This window comes from Miscanthus floridulus, chromosome 16, assembly GCF_019320115.1.
Source record: "Miscanthus floridulus cultivar M001 chromosome 16, ASM1932011v1, whole genome shotgun sequence".
NCBI classification, from domain to species: domain Eukaryota; kingdom Viridiplantae; phylum Streptophyta; class Magnoliopsida; order Poales; family Poaceae; genus Miscanthus; species Miscanthus floridulus.
Window position 1 is genome coordinate 27806997 of NC_089595.1, and position 12426 is coordinate 27819422.

At 44.1% G+C, this 12426-nt stretch overlaps 2 protein-coding genes across 6 annotated transcripts; one reads left to right on the top strand and one right to left on the bottom strand.

Annotated features, from left to right (window-relative positions):
- Nucleotides 1-3441: 3441 nt before the first annotated feature.
- Nucleotides 3442-8812, top strand: LOC136512920 (disease resistance protein RGA5-like). 5 transcript variants are annotated; one of them, XR_010773253.1, is made up of 4 exons: nt 3442-3719; nt 4528-5147; nt 5257-5392; nt 6943-8812. XR_010773253.1 is itself a non-coding variant. In XM_066506926.1 (3 exons), the coding sequence occupies exons 2-3, from the start codon at nt 4653-4655 to the stop codon at nt 6959-6961; spliced, it is 774 nt and encodes a 257-aa protein (XP_066363023.1). In that variant the 5' UTR covers nt 3442-3719; nt 4528-4652; the 3' UTR covers nt 6962-8812. The 5 variants fall into 5 exon arrangements, 3 of the variants coding, with proteins under 3 accessions (XP_066363023.1, XP_066363024.1, XP_066363025.1); XR_010773252.1 differs by having other exon boundaries at nt 4528-5392; nt 6928-7265; nt 7371-7399; XM_066506926.1 differs by having other exon boundaries at nt 4528-5392; nt 6928-8812.
- A 988-nt stretch (nt 8813-9800) lies between these two features.
- Nucleotides 9801-11995, bottom strand: LOC136512295 (REF/SRPP-like protein OsI_017815). Its single transcript, XM_066506264.1, has 3 exons — nt 11771-11995; nt 11423-11683; nt 9801-10504 (listed from the first exon to the last, which is right to left on the bottom strand). The coding sequence occupies exons 1-3, from the start codon at nt 11825-11827 to the stop codon at nt 10055-10057; spliced, it is 768 nt and encodes a 255-aa protein (XP_066362361.1). The 5' UTR covers nt 11828-11995; the 3' UTR covers nt 9801-10054.
- Between the last annotated feature and the right edge of the window lie 431 nt (nt 11996-12426).

The window sequence follows — 12426 nt, forward strand, 5'->3', positions numbered from 1 at the left end:
CCAAGGCTCTCCTCAACACCGTCTTGACCGAGGTTGACACGCTACGCTACTAAAAACCGATTGGAAGTGCACGCGTGCTCATGTAGGAAGCGCCGCTGCAAACATTTGTAGGAAAGCAGAAGTACTGACAGGATAACCAAAGTAGACTCTGTAATGGATCGATGATGATGACCACAAGGACGATAGATCCCGCGGCATTATTCAGCTACCGTTTTTTTTTTTTGAATGAATCGGCAGGGGAGCCCCCTTAACTATTTTTTTTTCTTTTCCATTAAATAAAAGAATGATAATTACAGAGTTAAAATTACAAGGCATCATGCCCAAAGAAGGAAAACAGTGTATTATAACATGTAACAAGTATCTCTCCAATTACATAGGGTAGGTTGCATCGCTGACTTGGCCTTAGTGCACACTTGGCCAATCTCCTTCTTGAACAGCCTCTTCCACTTGCTAAGGTCAACATGTTCATTATCAAAGAGAATTGCATTTCTTGCTGTCCAAATAACCCAGCAGGCCGTAATAAAGATCTCTCTGAAGATGGGCCTTCCAAAGTTCGATCTAGCAACAATTACCATATCTAGAGGCGGGAGATTCAAATCCCAATTTATTGGAATGGTGTCCCAACAGGCCTGGCTGAAGCTACAAAAATAGATGGAAACTTGTCTCCTCATGACCTGCATAACAAAGCACACAAGTATAGTCATCTAGTTCCATATTTTTCCTCTTTAATAGGTTCCTTGTGTTCAATCTGTCTCTGAGTAGAAGCCAAAATAAAAACTTATGTTTCCCAAGGTTACTAGAGGCCCAAAGCCATTTGAAGTGGGGGGAAGCTTCAGTGTGTCCAATGAGTTTGATATATGCTTTACTACTTCGAAATCCTGAAGTTCCCCAAGTGTAGATCCAATTGTCATTCAGATATTCATCCCCTATTTTTTCCAGCAAGAGATTTTGAACATCATCTAACTGATCAGCTGCTTGTGGAGACAACGGTAGACTGAAGACTCTGTGAGGTTCTTGTTCCAATAAGAACTGGATGGAGCATTTGGGTTTTGTGGTAGATATTTGTCTTTCATTTTCTCTCCTGCCCAAGTGCCTGACCAGAATAACTCTGTATTTCCTCTGTTAGGACTGCAGGTCGCTGGTTTCTTAAAGCTGCTGAAAAGTTTAAGGATGTCTTTCCACCGGAAGGAGCCCACAGGGCTTTTGGCTTGTGGTGGGGTTTGGACATTGGCATAGAATCTATTCCAAGTGAGAGTTACCTATGGCAGCTCTGCATTGTTGTAGAATTTGTTCAAAAATTTCATTAGGAGAGCATTATTATGACTTTCGTCCTTTGGTTTGCAGGCTGTCTCCCAAGCAATCAAACACGTTCCCCTTCGATTGATATTCTCCTTGCTTCGCCAAAGGGCGCCTAGTCCAAGCGGTTAGGTGGTCCGGCGGCACTTCTCAGGTCCTGAGTTCGACTCCCCGTGGGAGCGAATTTCAGGCTGAGGTTAAAAAAATCCCCTCGCCCGCCCCCAGGTGCCAGAGCGCAGTTAGGCCCCGGCCCGGTTCTCATAGGGTTACGGTACCACTGCGTCAGGATGGGGGCGGGGGTTCGAGTGTTTTCTCGATCTGTGTGAGAAGATCTTCTTCTTAAAGGAAAAACCCGAGGCCATCATCCCCCCGCAGGTTGAGTTTTTTTTTTTTTGATATTCCCCTTGCTTAAGAGGCAATGTTTCCTGTAGATGTCAATCTTTTTTATAATTTGGGGAGGGATTTTTAGGCTGCACATATAGAAAGTTGGGAGGACAGAGAAAACTGAGTTGTCCATAATGAGCCTACCATCGTAGAATCTCACGACCTGCTTCAGCCAAAACCTATGATATATAGGAACGTTAGCAAGTACGGTTCATGTATATATGAATATGAAGAAGGAAATTTTGCTATAAGAGAGAAGGGTATGGAGATGAAATTAAGTTTTTTTCTTCTTCTTTTTGAGAGAGAGAGAGCGCTTGGCTATTAGCGTATCGGTAATGCTAGCATTAAGATGTCCGGAAGGCCGGACGCCTCGCTCTACTCACTCCCGCATGCATCGCTCGCCTAATAAATAAATAAATAAAATCAACTCTTGGACGCCTAGCCTCGCTCCGCACGCGCCGCCTGGCCAACGAGCTCCTCTTTCTCGTGCTTCCCTGCTGCTTCTCTCTCTCTCTCTCTCTCTCTCTCTCTCTCTCTCTTGCCCACCCTGACGCGCGCCCTCCCCCACCCCGACGTCCTCCTCCCCCACCCTAGCGGCTCCTTCCCCCACCCCGACGGCGCCCCTCCTCATACCCCGGCGTCCGCACCCACCGGGAGCCCCCAATGCCGTAGATCCCGTGGCCCTCTCCCCCCACTCTGGCAAGATCCATGGAGAACGAGCGAGATCCATGGAGATGGTGCGCCGGTGTTGCAGGGGATTGGATGGCTCTCCCCCACCACGGCGTAGCGCCCTCCCCACCCCCGGCGACGCCCTCTCTCACACCGGCGACCGAGTTCCCCCACCTCGGCGGCCATGGCGCTACTCCCCCAATCCCCCACCGTCGCCGTCAAGCCAAGCCCAATACTGGTGGCGGTAGTGCTCGCGCAGGCGCTCGCCGCTGTCTCTGACCCCGACGATCGGAATCGACCAGCCCAACCTTTCTCCTCCCCTATGTTGTATATGTATGTTTCAAGTATTTCAGGTGTTTAAGATGTATGTTGCAATTATTTCATATGGATGTTGCAAAAGTAGATCGAGGGATGTTGCACATGTTGCATATGTTGCAATTATTTCAGAGGCATGTTGCAAGTGTATGTTTTGAGTGTTTCGGATGTTTTAGAGGTATATTGCAAGTATTTTAGATAGATGTTGCAAAGTAGATCGAGATGTTGCATATGTTGCAATAGTTGCACGCGTATGTTGCAAAGGTTTGTTACCAATGTTTTTTATGTGTTTTCCGAACACCTGTTGTAGGTGTATTTATCTGGATATTGCATATGTTTCACACATATATTGCATGCGTTTTATTTGAATGTTGCGTATGGTTGTAATGGTTTTCAAATATTTTTAGGTGTGTTTTTTCAAGTGTTTCAGAAGCATGTTTTTAGGTGTTTTTGTGTTAAAACTATTGTATTTCGATGTTTCAAAAACAGATAGGGTGTTGCGTCTTTTCTTCCCACCTTTTGCTGCATCATCTACATATGTCCTCCTTCCGACGCCGGCAGGGCATCCATACAACACCTCGGTCAGATCCTTCCAAATCAGAGGCGTCGTCCTCTTCCCCTCTTATTGCTCCGGTGGCACGCCCGTGTGAAGCGCGCGAAATGTAGTACAACGTGTGGACGTGCGGATGTCACGTCCGTTAGCCTCTTAGTAACAACATGCAAACGATGGCACACAGCGCCCAAACCTCCTGTCCAATAGAATGGCTTGTCCTGTCACTCATCTGTCCGCTCACCAGCCCCAAGTTGACCCTTTCCTTCACGACGATGAGACTCGCAGTCGCAGACGCCGCCGCGGTCCCTGCACGACCATGAAGGTCATGCTAGACGGGCTCACCCAGCAGATCCGGCCGCCGCCGTTGTCCTCGCGCTCGCCCGCCCATCTCCCCTGCCTAGCCATCCATCTGCCGTCGTCAACTGCGAGGAGGCCGTCGTGCGCGCGTCAACGCCTTCGGTCGGTGCCCGAGGTTTCCGGGTCCAGCGAAACCGCGATGAAGGTACGACTCTGACGATCCAAAATGCGATTTCTACTAAAATTCGACCCAGATAGTGGGATTTGTTGATGTTGAAAATCAACAGGAGTCGTCAATGACCACCAGGAGTTCATAACTAGTTTTTGAATAAACTAGCAAAGGCATAATATTTTTTAATAAACTAGCAAAGGCATAACACTCCAATCTCGAAAACTAGGGGAGGCATAATACTCTAATATCTTTGGAGCTCGTGTGGCTGGTTTGCAAGAAAATTATATAGCAAGACATAATTACAAACCTAGATGCAAAAAAGTATAGAAGAAAGTAAACAAATGTAATAATAGATTTGTTTTGTGTTTTGTACCGTTGAATCGCTGTCACTCTATATTTACATACAGCCATACAGGACGTATAGACGACTAGGTCCATCCCTGATAATATAAACTGAGTCAGTCGCTTGTGCCTCGTTCTCCAAACCGAATCAAACTCTATATACAGCCATACATGAGTACATAATAAGATCTCAGACAATGCGTCAAATTGCAACCCGTCCTGTAAAGCATCATGACTGTGACACTTCATTCTTTCCATATGTATATACTTGTGTATATATCAGCCTTCGTGCCTTCTTTTTATTCTTCCTTTCACCAGACAATCTGCTATGTGCTAACTTCAGATATTCAGCACCAACCAGTCGGTGTTAGCAAAATACTTGTTCATGGGCCTAATTTAGGTGTTAACAAGATTCTGTGCTGTTCAGCTTTGGTATGAAATGAACCTAGTGTATCTAATGATTCCATGATATTGATCACTATCTTGACAACCTTGGTAGGCACCACCGAGGTAGGGAGGGACAAAGTACAGACAAATGGAAGGGCTTCTGGTGAGCGCAGCAACGGGACATTGAAGGCCGTCACCGTGAAGCTGGCAACTTTGCTTGGTGACGAGTTCAAGAACATGAAAGATGTGCGCAAGGAGATCAACCCTCTCTCTGAGGAGTTTAATTGCATCCATGCCTTCCTCGTGGAGATGTCGAAGGAGGATAATCTTACTGACAAAGAAAAGATATGGATGACTAAGGTGCGGGAGATGTCCTATGACATTGAAGACAGCCTCGATGACTTTATGATTCATATTAATAATGACGACAAGTCTGCTAAGGCGAACGGCCTGAGCCTGATAAAGAAGTGCAAGAGGTTGTTGGGTATGATGAAGGCGCACCAACAGATCTCCAAGGCTGTACATGATTTTAAGACACGGATCAAGGAGGTGGGAGACAGGAACCAGGGATACAGAACTGGTGTCAAGAGCACCTGCAGGGACCCCAATGAGGTGGTTGACAGTCGAGCTCTTGTTATCTTTCAGGAAGCATCAGAGCTTGTGGGCATCCATGAGCCTAAGAATGAGTTGATCAGCTTGTTGACAGAAGATGGATCTTCATCTCAGCATCAGGTGAAGGTGGCCTCCATTGTTGGATTTGGTGGACTAGGCAAGACAACACTTGCCAACCAAGCGTTCCAGTCACTTAATAATAAATTTAATTGTCACACCTTTGTAACAGTGTCACGAAATCCTGACATGATGAAAGTATTGAGAACTATTCTCAGTGACAATAGTGGGCAAGAGTACACTAACACAGAAGCTGGGGATGTACAACATCTTGTCAAAAAAATATCCAATTTCCTTCAAGATAAAAGGTATGCGAGCAAACAGATCATTTATTAGACCATATGTTCAGTAGTATATGATTATGTGTGAAATGACTATGCACGTGTCAACTATGTTTGCTGACATCTCATTTTACATTACAAGATCTCCAGCATACTAATTCTTAGACATATCTATGAGTAATTACGGGTTTGTCATCTATTTGTACCTGTGCATTTTACATATACAAATTTTTGCCCTCCATTTGATTTTAAAAGTTACTTCATCGTTACTATTTTTATTTGATGATAACTAGTTCATTGGCCTGTGTGCCTGTATGATAGACTTGCATTTTTTTTTTTTGAAAAATACATGAAAAATACAACTTTGCGAAATGATTATAATTTAGGATATATGATTGTTTGAAATGACTACGCATGTCAACTATGTTCCCTTACAATAATTCTCCACAGAATCACATTCTTATGCAAATTTATTTTTCTTGGTTTTCCTCATTCATGATGCACTGCAGATAGCAGAATGTTTTCTTTTTGATTGGTTCCTGAACTTTACCTTATAACTGAGAGAGACCTAAATAATTGGTATTTAGGTGGAAAACACATAGAGCAATACAATTTAGAAACAAAATACTGGAGGTATTTTGAGTTGGTTTCTAATAGCAAAATTAGATAATTTTGAAGTGGAAATTAGGGTTATTTTGGGGTTTCTTTAGGAATGAACGCGTTGGTAATTTAGAAACATGAATTAAGGGCGCTTTAGGTACAATAATAGCATGGTAGTATTTTAGCAATGGATATCAATGTACTCTTGGTTAAATTTTCTGTAGGGTAAAGATAGGTGCTTTATACAGATTGAGATTAGATCCCTATCATTCTCAATTATGATTAGAATCTAAAGACGAGAGTTAGATGTCTTCCTTTTTAAAAAGAAAAAAAACTAGGATTCCTTTGTCTTTCTAACACACTTTGTGAGGATTAACACAAAGACTCTGTCTCCAATTATAGTAAGATAAGATTTATTACCAATAGAAGCATTATCTCCTATACAGAAATAATACATTGATGCAAAAGTATGATTGAACTTCCGCTACATATTTGTACCAGAACTGGAGAAAACCTAGGTTGTAAGTAAACATTCACTTTTTACACCACAAATTCAAGATTATATCTGTCCAAAACCTCCATGTTCCATTATTGATTTTATTATACTTTAACAAGCTATCCTTACTCATAGACTTTATGAACCTAATTTGGCAAGTACTTAATTGTTGTGGATGATTTATGGGATTTAAAATCATGGGAAACCATTAAGTGTGCTTTTATAAAAAATAGTTGTGGCAGCAAAATTATCACAACCACGCGTGTAAATGAAGTAGCTAAATCGTGTTGCTCTTCACATTGGGGTCATATGTATACAATACGTCCTCTTAATGCTGTGAACTCTAGAAGATTGTTCTTGAAGAGAATATTTGGTTCTGAAGAAGCATGCCCATCACACCTCACTGAAGTTTCTGATGATATCTTGAAGAAATGTGATGGTTTGCCTTTGGCAATCATAACCTTAGCTGGTTTGTTGGCAGGCAAATCACCAACATTTGATGAATGGAACAAAGTTCAAAGTTCGTTTGGTTATGCACTTGAAAGACAATCAGATGTCAATATAATGATACAAATATTGTCACTGAGTTACTTTCACCATCCGCCTCACCTACAAAGTTGTCTTCTGTATCTTAGTATATTCCGAGAAGATTACGAGATTCGAAAGGAGTGATTGGTACTAAGATGGATTGCCGAGGGATTCATTCGTGAAGATGCGGCTTCACCCAATATGAGCTAGGGCAGAAGTGTTTCAATGAGCTCATAAACAAAAGCTTGATTCAGCCATGGACTTCAAAGAGATCAGGTACACTGATCTCTTGTCGAGTTCATGACACAATTCTTGAGTTCATTGTGTCCAAGGCTATGGAAGAAAACTTTGTTACTCTATTTGGTGTTCCAAACATAACAGTTGATCCACGAAGGAAGATTCGGCGTCTCTCTCTCTCCAGACAGGAATGAAGTCGGTGATGGTTCAGTAGGCTTACGGGAGAATATGTTGTATTCTCATGCCCGTGCAGTTTTAGTGTTTCCAGGCAGTCTTGTTAACCTCCCATCTCTGCAAAAGTTCAAACATTTGCGTGTTTTGGATTTAGAAGACTGCAAGGGACTACAAGCCCACCGTCTGGCACATGTGGGCGGTTTATTTGCACTGAAGTACTTGAGCTTGCATCGAACATGGATAAATGAGCTTCCTGAAGAAATTGGAGAGCTGCAGTATTTACAAACACTAGATTTAAGAGTTACTCATATAAAGAAGCTTCCATCCAGTATTGTTTGCCTTGCACGGTTGGTCAATCTATTGTCTAGTTCTGGTGTGCATTTGCCAGATGGATTCAGGAACATGCAAGCCTTGCAGTGGTTGGAAGACGTCACAGTCTGGAGTCAGATACCTAACTTCACGCAGGAGCTCTGTCAGCTAAGAAATCTAAGAACACTAAGGGTATGGACAGATGTGTTTACCAAAGATTTGGCCTCATCTCTATGTACACTTGGTATGGGAAGCCTAAATTCTTTGACTATAGGAACCAACGAAGAGTCCATGAACTTTGTGATGGAGCCATGGAACCCCAGCCCCATCAACCTCAAACTACTTGAAATATTGTGTATTCAGCTCCCGAGGATCCCTAGATGGATCGGCTCACTTGACAACCTGCAGCATTTGGGGCTCAATGTTGACCAACTTGGGCCTGCAGATGTTGGTTTACTCGGGCGCTTAAGCGCTCTGTCGAGCCTCTGTCTCTGGGTAATGATTGAAGTAGCCGACAGATTATCCTCTTCTCAAGAAGCACAACGGGTTAAGATAAGTGGGGCACATGGATTCCCAAGCTTGAGAATGTTCTGAGTTGGTTCGATTAACTGTGGGTTTGGATTGTTGTTCGAAGTTGGGGCCATGCCAAAGCTACAAGAGCTCAATCTCGAGTTCAGCAGAGATAAAACCGGGTCTCTCACCAATGGAGAATTTGATTTCGGTATCCAGCATCTCCCTTGCCTTGCTATTGTAAGACGTGACCTTGGTTACTTTATAAATGCAAACTATGAGCCCGAGCACCCCGCATGGGATGCTGTTAAGAATGCAGTCAGTTCCAATCCTAACCATCCCAGGTTGTATCATGGGTTGTAGTGACAACAGAGCAGAATTACTAGCTACAAGCACCAACAACCATCTTGGACAAAAGACTTTTTCTTCTCCACCGCATTCTAATTTATTTGTTTGTATTACACTTCATAGAACTTACTTATGCTGATTTTGTATGTTTTATATTATTGTTACTTTATGTTTTACATGCTTCAGCCAAACCGAATTCTCGCTATATTCCTTTTATTTCCCATGAAATCAATGCCATCTTCTGGAAATCCTTGCTACGGTACAAAGTCTGCTAAATGAGAACATTTGATTCCATACAGATTCTTCAGCTACGAGTCCTATGATCTTCACATAATAAGATTGATCTGTTCTATTATTATGAGTTCTATGGTTGTTCTTCAAAGTACATTCTGTGTTCAGATCTAGCGCAAAGCCTGAATCTCATCCTTCTGGTATTGGATTACAGACGTGCTCCTCTAATCAGAATGTTCAGTGTAATAAGAAATTTCCATGTGATTGGTTTGGTGTGCGTGCCTCTAAAAAGGAGGAGCAAATTTGTGTTTAACTGGTATGTCTGGACCAAGTCATGGGTGAATAATGTCCACAATTCAATTATACAGTGTCGAAAACTTCCTACACATTTTGGGTGCTTGGTTGGGTTCCAAAATTTACCAAGCCAAACAGAACATACCTAGACATTTTGGCTATCAATTGGTGTACACAATTCAATTATATAGCGGTGAAAACTTCCTACAAATTTTGGGCTGCCTTGTTGGGTACCAAAATTTGCTCCCAACCAAAATTTGCCAAGCCAAAATCAGAGCATACTAGAAACTAGAAATTTTGGCTATCAATTGGTTTAGTACCTAAAAAACTGCTACAGCAATTTTTATGGCCAAAACCACGGTAAGTTTGTTAAACTTTTTAAATCTCACAAGAGGGAAAAGGATATGGCTATCATATTTTGGCACTAATAATATGCCTTGATTTTTTGCATCCATTGTTTGCCCTCATTTTGGTCAGCCCTAATGTTGGCTTGCCATGATTTTAGCATGCCATGGTTTTTGCTAAGCAGGTTTTTGAACCCAAACCCAACCAAACAAGCTCTTCATTTAGTCAGTCTCTGTCAGTCCTAGGTTACACACCAACAGAGAGGCTCATACACATTGGGTACTCAAATTGCAGAAACACTTTTTGAGAGTAATGAACCAAGTGCACCCCCAATGTCAGAGCCAGATCTGAAAACTGATGGCAAAGCACAAACATCAACAATGCTATAGAATTTTAATAGATACTCATTAATGTACACATCATAATCCACAGAACAAAGATAAACTTGTGTAGGCTCATTGCAAGTTGCAACAAGCAATGCCACCACACTAAACCACGCAAGCAAGCTCTAGTTCACCATAGGATACACAAAGGCATAACACAGTAACACTTGCTACACCACATCTCTGTTTATACTAGATATAATTGATTATGTAGTTTCCATTCCATTTCATCTTCTACTGGGAGGGGATAGGCTGCATCTCTGGTGCTGGGGCAACGTCAGCCATGGGGTACGCGAACACCCGGGAGAACAGCTCAGTGGGCACAAGCGGGAGATAGGTGGCCACGGTGTTCCCACGCTTGGCACCGTCACGCACCGCTGAATTGTACCTGGCTGAGAGCTGTGCGGCCGTGGGGAGGACAGCCCTGGTGACTGAAGGCACCAGCGGGAGGCGGTTCAGGGCCACCCAAGCCTCAGCTGCACGGCGCTCTGCCACGGGCTCATAACGGGTGTAGAGCTCCCGGGCCTTTGGCTCCGCACGGGCAATGGCTGACTTGGCGAGGCCAGTAGCCGTGCCCACCAGGCCGGCCTGACGGACCTCCTTTGCAGCCGAGCGGGCAAGGGTTGGGGCTTCCTTGACCACTGGAGGGACACGGCGGTCAATCTCCTCAACAGACTCGCCAACCTGCAAGTGGGGGACAGAACATGCAAATCATGAATCCATCAGTGACACACAAATCGGATGTCAAAACAGTGTAAGAAATTGACAAACACAGTGACTTCAATATGCAATGTGTATTAGTACAATATAAGGGGTAATGACTATTGAAACATCCACACTTGCAAGAAGTGCATGAAAATCCTGGGCACAAGTGACAACTTTACATAGGTAGGCAAATTCAAGGCGCTGATGAATGTCCCTGAAACATCAGCTAAAAGTGGACCGCGCTGATTAATCAACTACATCAACAAACTTGTCCAGAGGTTATGTGTGTTAGTAGTGTTTACACCAATTTAGTATAGTTCCTAATAAAACTGACCAGAAAAGAGTGCTTGTAATCTACAAGCAATAAGCCTCAAATCTTGGCTAAACAAATTTTGTTTGGTTCATCAATCATGCTTGATGCTTCTGCCTTGCAAAATCCCAATTTGCTACTCTAGTTGTCAAATTAATCGTACCATGATACCAATGTCTTGAGACTTACAGTTTATGTAACATCAAGAACATGTTTCTAGCAACAGGTCAATTAATATCATCCAGAATAACCTATCCAAACCCTTACCCACAAGGCCAAATTGACAAGATTTCAACTAAAAAATTGATACCAATGCCTTAGCAATTAAACCTTTTGAGACTGACAGTATACGTGACAACAAGAACATATTTCTAGCAACAGGTCAATTGATAGCATCTAGAATAACCAATCCAAACCCTTAATAAGGCTAAATTGACTAGATTTCAACTCCAAAATTTTGACAAAATTCCATCCAGGAAATCTACACCTGCGAATTTCATTTCATTCAACTCTATCTCCTAATTTGTAGCACAATTTCAGCATAGAAAGATAAAGCCAAATCAGACTAGGAGACCCCTCCTCCTTACCTTGCGGTCGATGAACTTGAGCAGGTCAAGCGGGACGGCGTGGAAGCGGTCGTACACCGGGCCCACGACGGCCTTGACGGTGCCCTCGACATGGTCAACGCCGGGGCGGAGCGGGCCGGCGCCCTGCTTGGCGTACGCGTAGGCCGCGGCCGCCAGCACCAGCGCCTGCGCCGCCGCCTGCTGCACGAACTCGAGGTACCGCAGCCTCTCCTCCTCCTCCTCCGACGCCGTCGCCGCGGCCCTCTCCACCGTCACCTCCTCCTGACCAAACCAAATCAGACAAACGGCGTGAGAATCCACGCCTGCAAACCCGGCCAAATCGAATCGAGAACGAGGAGCGCCGCTTACCTCCGTGGTGGGCTGGGTGTTGGCGACCGGGGCGTCGTTGGCGGTGGAATCGGCCATGGCTCTTCTCCGCGGGGGATGGATGGATTGGGAGATTTTGGCTTCGGTTCGTCGGGGATTCTGGGTTTTCTTCGGATTTCGATTTCGGGGACGCGTTGTGTGATGAGGAAAAGACGGGGTGGGGAATCGGGTCGTTTTATAGGTAGGAAACTCGCGGCGAATTCAGTTCATTGACGGTTCGAATGGCTTTTATTTTTATTTATTTTATTATAATAAATGAATTGCTTAACTGAGGCGTCTGTCTGTTCTGCTTCCCTTGCAGCGGCTGGCGAAGCGTGGTGACGTGGCGGCTTCTAGAAGGGCAGGCGCCGCTCGTGTGGCTGGGGGTGGGGCAACGGTTGACGTGGGGCCCGCAAGTCGGTGGGTGGGGGGGCGGTGTGGGATGTGACACGGGGGCGGCTCGTGTTCACGCGGTAAACGGTGTGAACGCCGTCCGCTGGGTTTTCCTTGTCAGCTAGGTTTTTCGGGTTCTTTTTTATCAGTATATATATACAGCTATATTTGTTGGGAACAACCAGAGAAGGTTAAGCGAAGGTTCTGGAGTACAGGCAACGATTCCCTCTATATTCTAAAAAATATGAATCTCTTTTTTTTCATCA